The following is a 13,318-nucleotide window of genomic DNA, read 5'->3' as shown; positions in this document are numbered from 1 at the left end:
ATATGCCATAGAAAAATACTGAAAACATGCAACTTTCACTCAGTAAACCTCAGCAACTTACCCCTAATAATGTAAGATTATCAAGTCAACTCTATAAAGTGTCTTCCATACATCACCAACTGAACAAACTGCCTGGTACATATATCTGTAAAACAGTTATGGTAAAGTAATAGGTCAAATATGTTGGGGCACCATCTCAGCCAAATTAAACAATATCCACATCCATAAGATCACAATTTGCAAACTTGGAAAGTACTGTTGCCTTGGTTGGTTACTTTCAGGCATATCTGGAAACTGCACAACAGATTTGGCATATGCTTTTTGCAAATCAGTTGCTTCAAACAGAAGAAATTTTTTGTTCAAACAGCTGCCCCATTTAGCATAAGAGCAAACTGTAATCACACTTCATTTTAAAGCTCATAATATCAATTTTAAATTGTTTCATCTATAAAGTTTTAACATTCAGATGTAATGATGGTCTTCTTCATAGCCTCTAAGGTTCACTGATGTCAGTTATGCAACTGTCAATGTCAACCCCACCCTCCCCACCTCAGGGCATGGTGGGGATTTGGAAAGTAGTCATGAAATCTGTCAAATGTCCAACCCCCTGAGGCATGGCAATCTGGAATACCCCCACCTAAAACAAGTAAATCACCCACTCCAATGGTTGGGGCATATTTCTGCTTGTCTGTGAAGTGACAAGTGAATCAATATCTGAGGCAATTGCCTCACCCCCTCGGGCATAATGTCATGAAATAATGTCTGATCCCCCACATTTGTCCCATATAGCCCGAGATGGGATCCCTCGGGGATTACATTGACTGCTGCATGATTCTCTCATTCAGAACATAGAGTTAAATGTTCAGAACACTCCACTGTTTTCTTTGTGGAAGTGCTACAATGCTGAGATCATGGAATCTATTTTTTTTTACAACAACCATACAGCCATACTACTGGCAATTAATTTACAATATCGATATAACGAAAACTATCCCTAATATCATCATAGTGAACAAACCATTCATCGCCTTAACTTGTCACATTACTTTTCACTAAATCATCATATATTAAGAGAAAAATACATGGTATTATGTGATACTTACCTCTCGCTTCTGCCGGAATGCCTTGCATTTGTAGACCCCACCACAGTCCCTCTATCCACAGAGGGACTGTGGTCGTGCGTTGTCTGAGATGTCTCAGCCTGCGATACATCCATGAGTTTGCGATTTTTAGAAAGTCCTCACAATACTTCGCATTCAGACGTTCAGTTACACATCGAATTTTCTTGAGGAAACCTGCCATACATTAGATCACATGGCAAATACTGCATAGAATTGAAACTGACCTGTGGTACGTGCGTCGTCTAAGCCACATGTGAAACATTCGCTTCAGCTCAGCGAACTGGACGCGTATCCAAGCTACGACGCGACGACGCTAAGTCCCCGCCGCCGCCATGTTGTCAAAACCTGTAATTTTGCCTCAAAACTGACACAGAAACCGTATAAACTTCCCTGTACTTCCACGGAGCTACACAAAAATCTACAGGTAACTTCGTTAGCGAGCTACAAATGAAGATAAGCATGCGATTGCCGAAATTCAACCGACTTAGGGACTGGACATTAATTACAGGGGGGGGTGGGCCGGTGTTTTTCGAAAAACCGCTGCGTAAAAAATAGTGACCCTTCAAAAGTTCATGCACAAAAATTAGTGACCCTCCCCCTTATCCGTGCATGAAAATAAGGGACCCTCCCCTGTTACTCAATACCCCCCCAAAAAACCCGCAATGTGTTAAAGACCCCCTTCTGACTTGCTATACTTTTTAAGTCGCCCTCCCGAAAGGAAGGCAAAATGTGGCCAATATAACGCGTTGTCCAAGAAATATCAAATCATATGTGTGTGATAATTCATGTAAATGTACTTTGCTTGAAGTGGCAGGTAAAAAGTGCATGCCTGTACAAAAAATGTCATTTTTAGATTTTATCGATAATGTTGATTCACTATACATGTAGTCGACTATAAGAAAACTACGAACGTGTATTTTCCAGTATAAAACTAGCTATATCTGTTCATATACAGATGTTTAATAACTGATATAGATATACTTGATTAGCATGGGTTGTTTTGTGAACAAGATATTTGATTTTGGAATTTCTGTCAAATTGTTGATCCACTATACATGGGAGTCTATGACAAAACTATACATGGGAGTCTATGACAACACTGTCAAAAAATTTTCAGAATTAAAAATTTGCACTATTTGTGCATATATGGACCTCAATAATTGACATGATTGTGCTTGATTAGAAGAGGGTGGTAAAAGTGTGCATCTGTGTACAATAACTTTGTTTTTGGAATTTCGCATAAAATGTTGATCCACTATACATGGGAGTCTATGACAAAACTGTAAAAAAAATTTTCAGAATTAAAAATATGCACTATTTGTGTATATATGACCCTGAATAATTGACATAATTGTGCTTGATTAGAAGAGGGTGGTAACACGTGCATCTGTGTACAAGAACTTTGTTTTTGGAATTTCGAATAAAATGTAGATCCATTATACATTGTAGTCTATGACGAAACTATGAATAATTTTTTTAAATACAAAACTTGGCAAATCTGTGTATTTATGTATGCTTGATTATTGATATTTATGTTCTTGATTAGACTAGAGTGGTTACAAGTCCATGTGTGTGTAAGAAATTTGATTTTGGAATTTCACCGAAATGTTGATTCACTATACATGGCAGTCTATGGTGAAACCCTATGAATAATTTTTTTCCAATACAAAAATAGGTAAATCTGTGCATTTATGTACACTGAATTATTGGTACTAATGTTCATGATAGACTAGAGTGGTTTCAAGTCAATGGTTGTGCAAGAAATTTGATTTTGGCATATCACTTAAATGTCGATTCACTATACATGGCAGTCTATGATGAAACTATGAATAATTTTTTTCCAATAAAAAAATAGGAAAATCTGTGCATTTATGTACACTTGATTATTGGTATTAATGTTCATGATTAGACTAGAGTAGTTTCAAGTCAATGGGTGTGCAAGAAATTTGATTTTGGAATTTCACTGAAATGTCCATTCACTATACATGGCAGTCTATTATGAAACTATGAATAATTTTTTTCCAATACAAAACTTGGTAAACCTGTGCATTTATGTACACCTAATTATTAGTATTAATATTCATGATTAGACTAGAGTGGTTTCAAGTCAATGGTTGTGCAAGAAATTTGATTTTGGAATTTCACCAAAATGTTGATTCACTATACATTGTAGGCTATGAGGAAACTACAAATAACTCACAGGTTATCTGATCCTAAATTGTTATTCAAAAGTTGTTCGACCTGAAGCTTCCAGTTGTTATTGATGACACTATGCACTATTCTGAACAGTTTGTATTCTGTCAATGTCCTCAAAAAATTAAAAAATGTACATACAGCGACATGAACGTTTGACACCGACCTATACCCAATGTATTGTCAATGGGAGAATGATGTCAAATAAGTAATCTCCCAAATTGTTATTGAAAGAGTTATTATAGGGGACAGTTATGCACAATAGTGTTGAATAAGTAGAAATCATGACAACTTAAATCAATGTGGCTGCTTGGATCATCAATACATTGTTATTATACCTGAAATTTGCGCCCGAAGGGCGCACCGAAAATGGTAATGGCAGAAAATGAAAGTGCCAGGAAGTATTTTTTCTTTTTTCAGTATTCCATAACGTGCACATGCAATTTCAGCTTTGATGCATGAAAAAAGGTGACCCTCCCCCATAGGCTTGCACAAAATTTTATGACCCTTCAAAAATGCTTGCGCGAAAAATGGCGACCCACCCCCAAAAAACACCGGCCCACCCCCCCCTGTAATTTGTGTCCAGTCCCTTAGAGAGATACGGGTGTTTTTAACAGCAGAAGATCGCCAAAATTGCTCGCTAGACAAAACCGAATACAAAAACACGATGAATTTTCACGGTCATAAATTTCCATGCTAGGGGCGATGTAGTACTAAACACTGATTACCATCGTGAAATCTCGGCAAATTCAGGCAGATATTGTGAACGCTGAGACGTTTCAAAGTAAAAGTCATCTCATTTGCATATCAACAGCGTCGACCTTTACTACCCTTGGTAACACATCCCTCGATAGAGGGCAGGCTCCACTGAACAATTTATCTCAAAAACCACTTCCAAAAACATCGAGTTCATATATAAAGTTTGCCATAGCAACGGTGCCTAGCAATTTGAATCATTCGGTATCGCCTTAAACCAGTTAAAAGTGTCTTATCAGATGTCTTAAAAGAAAAAAGCAATCTATAGCATCTGAGCACACTCATCTCTTGGAATTTTCTATTTTATTTAGTAGATAAGTTAGTTATGTTTATTGTATACAGTCGCCATGGACAGATTGGCATTTATGAAGCAGGGTGTTTATCGCAAAGACAAAAAATAATTCTATCTAGTATATGCAACAAACATTATTCCATGCTCTGATAACAAGTATTCTAGAGGAAGCATTACCACTGATCATTATATATCAAATGCATTCCCTTTTCTTACGATGATAAACAGTCGAACGAAGGCCTTTGGCCGACCAAGTACCATAAACGAGACCTGACAGATCCTGAAGAAGATGGCGATGGGTTTGTGCCGGCACTTGATTGTAACCACACACACTTTATCTTAGTTGACGGTACTACGGAGTCTAATTCACCAGATATTAATTTGCGGACTACGTTGGAACGATATATACAAATAAATAATGGTTGGGAACTTGATACCGTTGGTAAGAGGTTTGAATTGCTAACATTATTAATAAAACTGGCGAGAACGGCTTTTTATCTTTTGTGACTGTTATTTTATTATTATAAAATACCAACTGATTTTAAGAAAACTCACAGGGCTTTTATAATGGTGGGAAAAGCGCTCTGCCGAGCCCGAATTTTTATGAGACCCTATACAGTTGTGTCTTAGACTTGAAGATGTATTCGTACAAGAAAATCTTAATGCGTCTCGTTATTTCATTTCTTCAGTCTTTATCAAACTGGATAATTATAAAGTGTGTGTCATAATATAACTTTATCTAGGGTTTACAAAAGTTATGCAAATGAAAATGTTTTCACTTTTCTTTAACTCTTCCATTCTCCTATAATTGCCATGGCTGGTTTTAATCGTCACTATCTGCCGGTATCGCTTCTAATATGTCAGTGCCATTTAATAGAGGCTGTAGTTTGCAGTGTTTATTCAGAAATATGAAATAAATTAGAATTTGTATTAATCTAAAACAATACGTTTGTAGTGTTCGTATGAAGCTCGTGCGGTCAGTCGTAAACGAACTTTCTGTTGCAGATGCCGACAACCCAAGGGAGGAGAACACTGTCATACCGGTCGTATTGGTGGTTGTAGAAGGCGGCTATGGAACAATAGAAACGGTACACCAAGCCCTTGGTCAAAACAGTGCAGACGCAGAAGGTCACACAGTTGATTGCATACCTGTAGTTATAGTTGGTGGAAGTGGTAGAGCTGCAGATATTATTGCCAAGGCTTTACGTCTAAAGGACAAAATTGAAACAAAGTAAGTATTTCATACAGAAAGCGACTAACATCCGTACAATATGGTTGCTTATAAGTGAGATCCTGTCAGATTTCCGATTTTAGAACAGTGTCAGGTCACGTCACAACGATGTTGTAATTGACTAACCTTGTCAGAAGTGTGAGTTCTTATGTTTGACTTTTAAATAAAAAGGGGAATATTTTTCTTATTTAATTGAAACAGCATTATGTAATTGACTTACATGGTACAGTCTACAAAATTGTAAATACGACTATTAAATTTTATTTTATGCGTTTTGAAAATCATTTATAATATATTATATTCTGTAATTTCTGGATAATTATTCAACCATAAGCTGGATACCAAAATCCAAAAATTAGTCGACGATCAACATTTCTCTAGCATTATCAATGCACAAACAGAATCTTTCGCTTTTTAGCGACTCTTTTGAAGGTTTGAAAAACGACATCAAACATATACTCGGGGGGAACGAGAGCCAAGTGGATGATTGTGTCAAACTGTTGAAGAAAATCAGTGGTCACCGGAATAGTAAACTGGTATGTTATTTACGCAAAACACAAAATATTGAAATTAAAATTAAGACAAGTGATGGTGAGAACCGCTTGTAGTGTCGATGTTTCTGTTTCGAATAGCTTTGCATATTTAGCAACAACGATGTTTAATGGCTCGATCCTGAAAGCGGAAACCCCGAATGCAAAATAATTGGACAACCAGTGCCTCAGTTTAGGAATTTACTTTAACAGCAACAAAGTAACCCTTTAGTGGCCTTGTGATTTCTTTGTTAATTCTGTCCCAACTCGCTTGCTCAGAGTTGCTAGCCCCTGTTGTTTATTTATTTGTAATTAAAATACCTCGCAGCGTGACAAAGGCTGTGGGCATAAGAACAATGTGGCAAGAAGAGAGCTAACTTAAAAAATCACAATTGCATTTGGTGACTTTTTTGAGCAATATTACGTTATCTTAAAATTAACAAAATAAATGGGACCATTATAAAATGTCCCCTTTTACTCTGACGTATCGTGACAATACCAGTTTCAGCAATATCGCTGGTATTCATGGTTTACTTGAACTAAAACATGTGTAATTGTTGCACGTGTCCTTTAAGGTAACCGTTTTTCAAATGGACGATGCCAATTTGAGCAATATTGACGGAGCCATCTTAAGGGCCGTGTTGCCAGGTAAGTTAATTCTTTTTTGTATCCACCGAAAACACTAAATGAATTAATAACAAGTGGATGTACATAAGTCATTATGTTTTGAAACGCCTAAGTTAATACATTTATAACATACTTGTAAGATTTTGTCACACACGCGCAACACACACGCGGTGCAGACACACACATACACATATTCATAAATATCAATATTTCTCCTTAAAGTAATAATACATGGTACATTTTAAACCTAAAGGTTTGCCTGGTGAAGCGCAATTGGATTTGGCAGTTGAATTGAGTCAGTGTGATATCGCCAGGGATGAGATTTTAAAGCCTGACAAGCTTTCTTATTGGAAGGTACGTGTAATATGTAATTATTTTCCTGCGTTTGGTGCCCTCAAATCCGACATGTTAGTGTCATTATGCCCTTCAGAGAGAATGCACCGATTATCAAGTTTATACTTGCTCGTCGGTATTAAGTTACTGTTTATTGTGTACAATTTTGATTTGACATTGTAAATAACTTACTTTGTAAAATGAAACGTACGAGATCAGCTGCAGTAACTCCCATATCGATAGTTTGTCAGATACGGTGGAAAGGGGAGGACGCAGGAGTAAATCTCTATTGTAGTTACAATTTTTGTCTATTTCAGGTCGGTTAATGTTCACATGGGCAGGAAAAAATTAGAAGGAAAATAAACGACGAAGACACGGCGCTCGAGCGCAGAGTTGCTTTTGTGAGACATGGCATTGAACTGTGTTGCCCCTTAACATTTCGGCACATGTACAAACAATACAAAGGGTGTGCAAAAACGTAAGCATAACGTATACTCAGGATCTACATTGATATACGCAAAGCATATCAACGTAGTGAGATGTTCCATATACAAAAATATTCCTTACGTATGCACTTAATATTGTATTTCATATACGTCAATATACGTAAATATACTGAACGTATACCAAACATATGCCAAGTGGTAGATTACATATATATATATATGTACATATGTGTACATATGTACATATATAAATTTATACAGATATTAAATGCCTTGATTTGCAGAGGTTTCCTTCATACGTTGAAAAGACTAATTAATATAATGTAAGCAAACATTTTGTTAATTTTTCAGGGAAAAATAGGTCATCTGAACGAAGCAATGTTTCAGGCGTTAATAAACAACAACGCAGATTTTGTGGAGTTGCTCCTTACTTATCTCGTCGACACGGGCGCATTTGCGGACAAGAAGTGGTTTGAAAAATTATACCGGAAGGTATTTATCTCTAGTTACTAAATCTTGATTTCAAGGCATCTCAGAATTAGGAATTCATAACAGATGGTCTTTAGAGACTTCAAGCCATGCCAGTTTTGTGTTTAAACCTGATATGAACTGAAGGTACTCACGTATTTTACAACAGGTTCGTTAATAGTAGTTCGCTTCGCAGAATGTTGGATATCCAGTAAACAGACTCAACAGTATTCAACAGAACAACTTGACCTACTAATGTGACCCCTGAATGGAAGAAATGACTTTGAGTTTGACAAAATTACAAACTAAGTTATCAAGCATGACTCGACATGTATTGACATTTATCAGACACTACTGGACGCATGAAATAATACAGTATGACATGAATTACTGCATACTTTTAACTGTTATGAAGTTGTGTGAAACAGTTGTACCTTCGACCTGTCTCATATTAAAGTGACTGACAAACAACGAGCAAGGAGATGTCACGCAACATTTGCAGACCTCAGGATAATCACTAACCAAAACACAAGAACAAAGACAGACATTCTGACAGCAGTTCAATTGAGCACACGACGCAGAGTAGAAAACAGATTTCTGATACGACTAGACGTGTATACTGTCTACTGCCAGAGTAAGCATCTCTTGCGAGGATTTATTGTATTATGTTTTTCAATATTCCTGTCAATAAACCAAAGTCGTACCAATATAATCGACACTCGTGTGAGGCGTGTAATAAGAATAATCAGATATCTGTTATAGCTTTATATATTTGCAGGTTTCATCAACTTTCTCACAGTACTCTAACAGTTAAATCACTAATTAGAAAACTTTATTGAATATGTAAATGAGCTAATTATTAACTTGACACGCCCAATGCTTCTCAGTACCCTTAAATATTTATCAGATCAATATCTGTAGCACACTTCGTCAAATTTAATGCTCTAGAATTTGAGTAATATACTAATTACAACGTTCAATAAATATGCAAACGAACCCTTAATTAACTTGACGCTACTCTATGTTTCATGCCACAATTAGATATTTATCAGATCAATATCTGCAGCAGGTTTCGCCACATGTGGTGCCGGACTTTGAAAATGCAACAATTAAACACTACAAAAACATCTATAACAAAAAAACCACACAACTTAAACTTTTCTGAACATTAATAAAAAGACTACACATTTTTCACTTGCAGGTTATATATGAAAACGTAAACGATGCCGACACAATAATATGCACCAAACACATCCTAAAAGAGAAGTTTGGAGAAGATATGGAGGTAGGTATGGGGCATACCTTGATCATGTTAACATGTACTTCGGTGTCAATTAGCATTCTTGCATCCTTGCAAAGGATAGTGTTTCAGAAACGTTATCACGTTACATAACTTTTTTTTTTAATTTATCTTCAGACAGTCGAGTTGAAAGAGGTGAATTCTTTCTTCCGTGAGCTTACAAAAGACGAATATGGTGATCCCGATATGTCTGAAGAGAATATCGATCCTGACAAACACTTATTTCTGTGGGCAGTTTTGCTTAATAGAAGGGCCATGGCCATTTTGTTCTGGAAAAGACTGGCAACTGGCAATATAGGTTAGTTGTACTAGTTTTTTGTTCCTCTCAATACAATATGTTTAGTAATTACAATCGCTTTGAAACAGAAAGATATAAAAGATAACAAAATACAAAAAGAAAACATCATTTATCAGATGCGTAAGCCAGGTTTGTCGCTTCCAAAAAAATACGGGATATAGTCATTAATTTTGGTGTGTCGGACCTTTTTACGTCGATCTTTGGTTTGCTCGTCAAGGTAAACAAACAACATGGCGGCCGGTATATCCCCGTGATCAAAATGTGTGTGACGTTTAAAATACCGTGAAAATTAGTCATGATTATGAGAGCCTGACAAATACGTCCACTTGCCAAAATTTCAATCCTTGCCTTTAGTTTCGTCGCCAATGTGTGGGTTTGTATTCGTATAGACCCCGTCGCCGCCCGAACATTCGACGCACAGTGTACTTCCACTGCAACAAGGAGGTGAAGTGTGGTGCATGTTCAGGCCTCCTAAACTCATTTGATGAAATCGTTTGTTTTTTTTCATAGACAATAATAATCTGAACAATAAAAACACAAGAGTTTACCGCCTGTATGTCCTCAAGGAATTACGTGAATAATTTGCGGAAACAGCGAACATGAAGCTGGTCGCATTACTGTGGGTTCTGTATGCATTGTAGGCAGGGTCAGGTGCGATGTTTTGGTTACACAGTGTCCTATGCTATCTTTGAAATAGTGTATAACGTTGCGGAAGGTACGTGTATACAGAAAGATCGTTTGACATTTTGCTCCGTGCACGGACGTGAACGCCGTATTCCTCACTCACGCGACGGACGACTAGAATGATTGACAACTTGCCCACGGCGTATTGATATTATTCATAAAGTGGTTCAAAAGTTTAAATGCGGAATCGTTATGAAAGAAACAAGCCTTGTATTGCGCAAAAAAATAATGAATTCTTGGCTTGTTGTACATGTGGTAAGTTTATTATTTACTTATATTTTTCTTCGTTCAGCTCGGAAAATACTCGTGGCGTAATGATCGTGTCAACAATCGTGTTCGACTCGCGGTGACACGGTCATTACGTCACTCTATTTTCTTACGGTGAACGAAGGAAAATATTAGTGAATAATATCTAATTTCTCAGCAGGCTTGACATAAAGTCGACAGCTCAGTCCAACCATTAACAAAATACAGTAACATTTTTTAATTCGAAAGCCTAGTCCCCGAGATTAATTTTTTGGTAATGTGTAATACACGCAATTTAGGCTGACAGAACAAGATATCTTCTAATTTTTTTCTGTATACCTACTCATTGGAAGGCATTATCTCAAAACATTATCCATGCACGAGCGACAAGGAGCATGATACATCAAACCTAAAGTGAACAAATTTCACTTAATTACATAATAGTCGTCAGAAATCAGTAAAGGAAAGATCGCCTAGGATAGCTTGTCCCTCTGACTCATGAAGGTAAGCCTGGAACGACGCTGTTCATTGGTCATGTCAACCTTCGCAAATGTACTATATTGATAAATTTTCTTCGGTTGCAGCGATTCGGCGAAAAGACTCTGTAGTTCATCGGTAATATGTTGTTTTTGTCAGATGATCACGTTTTGTCGGATACTTTCTCTACACACTATTTAACAAACATTCTAACTTCATTAAATTAGTTCTTTTCCGAATCATGCTGATCGTTTAGAAGGTCTGTCCTTCTAACGCCTTGTCATATAGTTAATTTTAAAGGTCTATCAGTGATGTCTCGGAAAATCTCACGATTTGAAGAAATTTACACGAGCTAACGAGCTAGCTAAGTGTCCAGCGTACAAGTCCCAATGAATTGCAATTGAATAATATCTTTCCGCATACAGTCTTTGGTAATGTCATTCATTGCTTTCGTCGGTCAACACGTGTTATGACTTCAATTCGGAGACTAACAGCCTACAGCGTCGTAAATGACGTTTATATTATTCCATGTCGTCACAGGTGCAGCACTGATCGCCAGTATGATACTCCGATCCTTGGCTGTCTACGCAGAGAAGAAAAAGGACCTCAGACTACAATCTTCCCTTAAGAAACATGCCGAGTAGGTAATCGTAGGAAGTCATTTCCAACCGTTTTCTAAAACAGTTACATATTTACATAATAATGTGGAATTTGAAACACTCGCATCCTTAATAAATAATCATCGGTTCCATTCTGATTGTACCCAAAGTGTATAGAAACCATTTCAGGCCAGTATCTGACAAAACGTGCTTATCAGACAAAATATTATATCACTATAGTAGCCAAGTGAGTGTTTTTGTGTATATCACTGAACAGCGTTCGTTGTAGTTTTCATCGTCTTTTTTTTTTCTGTACCGTCATGTCATTGAATACTGTCGTTTTGAGCTAAACTATACTGGTATAGTAAACGTACCTGATAACGCACATTCCCCCGCTTATTCTCCATAATTGATAAAAAAATAATTATATTCGATGATGGCAGCATTACATCATTACACTGAAATAATATGCACACCCCTTATTTTAAATCTGGTCTGTTTGTTGCTTAAGATCGTTTTCTTGTGCAAAATATTTACAACTCTATCTTAGACAATATTTGTTTGAGATAGATAAACGATGAATGAGTGTTACATTCTGTATTATGAATATCATTTTAACCCGCTGAAAAGTCCATGAATTATGAATATCGAGGATAAAAATCATCGGTAAACAAGAGGCCAAAACAATGGATATTGTGTAGAATTTAAGAGTTTTCTCGAAAGGAAATAATATTAATTAATTAATAATTAAATAATTAAATAATAATAACCATTGGTGACAATCTGCCCAAAAACGAAATTATGGTTTAATTTGCAATAGTCCTCATACGTAAAGAAAATGTATTAATACTAACACGTACCTGACACAAATATATAAGAAAACACTGAAATAAAAGAAAATATTTTCAAGTTTTCATTAGGTAAAGGTCCACTAGTTTTGGAATGTGAAGCACCATCTCATTCAATGAGACCAATGTACACATAATAAACTACATAGTATTCAATGAGACGAGCACATAGACCATAGCACATCTTATGTGGCCGGAAATATGCTGCATCTCATTTAATGAGACGAGGATATTTACACTTTATCACATGAACCGGCCCGAGTTCCCACCTGTGTGATGTAGAACAGGACGGATAAGAAATCCGAATTACCCCTGTTGTACGTCATCAACCGGAACTTTTTTCTTGCATGGTACCGGTCATACATGCGGGCCGCGACGTGACATAGACCGATTTGTCGGGATCGATGCCGTGCTCTCATGACATTTTTACAAAAAGGTGATCCGATAAATCCATACATGGAAACACAGAAGGCATGTCCAGCGAAATTTCGAGTCGCTTAAACTATATGTAGCTGTTCCAAAGAATCGAATGGGGATACCGCTGATCGTTTTATTTTAATAGCTTAGCTTAGTAACGTCGCAGCGCCAGTCGAGTCGCGTCGTAAGGCTAAATGTGGACGTCGTACCTGGCGATCCCGGTAGGCGATAAACCTGAAATCTACAACTCAACGGAAGTTCAACTGAATAAATGAGTACAGTATAATCTTCGGGAAAGCGACATAGGAGGCACAAGCATAAAGTCATTCGACTAACAACGATAAATTTCCTTCATCATAACAAAAATCCGTAAATTCTCGCTCGGAATCAAACCTCTGGCTGCGTTAAGGCTGTAGCGAAGACATCAGCTGTTCAGCTGTATATGCAGTGCA

At 36.9% G+C, this 13,318-nt stretch overlaps 1 protein-coding gene across 1 annotated transcript in view; it reads left to right on the top strand.

The window, feature by feature from the left end:
• Nucleotides 1–13,318, top strand: part of LOC139130301 (transient receptor potential cation channel subfamily M member 2-like) — a 97,332-nt gene that overhangs the window by 37,097 nt on the left and 46,917 nt on the right. The window contains exons 6-14 of the mRNA XM_070696055.1: nt 4,591–4,804; nt 5,368–5,593; nt 6,012–6,129; nt 6,699–6,771; nt 7,004–7,104; nt 7,881–8,021; nt 9,199–9,282; nt 9,415–9,595; nt 11,543–11,642. Of these exons, the coding sequence (XP_070552156.1) occupies nt 4,591–4,804; nt 5,368–5,593; nt 6,012–6,129; nt 6,699–6,771; nt 7,004–7,104; nt 7,881–8,021; nt 9,199–9,282; nt 9,415–9,595; nt 11,543–11,642 (1,238 nt within the window). The remainder of the gene's footprint in view (nt 1–4,590; nt 4,805–5,367; nt 5,594–6,011; nt 6,130–6,698; nt 6,772–7,003; nt 7,105–7,880; nt 8,022–9,198; nt 9,283–9,414; nt 9,596–11,542; nt 11,643–13,318) is intronic.

Source organism: Ptychodera flava, chromosome 3 (genome assembly GCF_041260155.1).
Source record: "Ptychodera flava strain L36383 chromosome 3, AS_Pfla_20210202, whole genome shotgun sequence".
In the NCBI taxonomy this organism is placed as follows: domain Eukaryota; kingdom Metazoa; phylum Hemichordata; class Enteropneusta; family Ptychoderidae; genus Ptychodera; species Ptychodera flava.
This window is presented reverse-complemented; position numbering and strand designations above follow the sequence as displayed.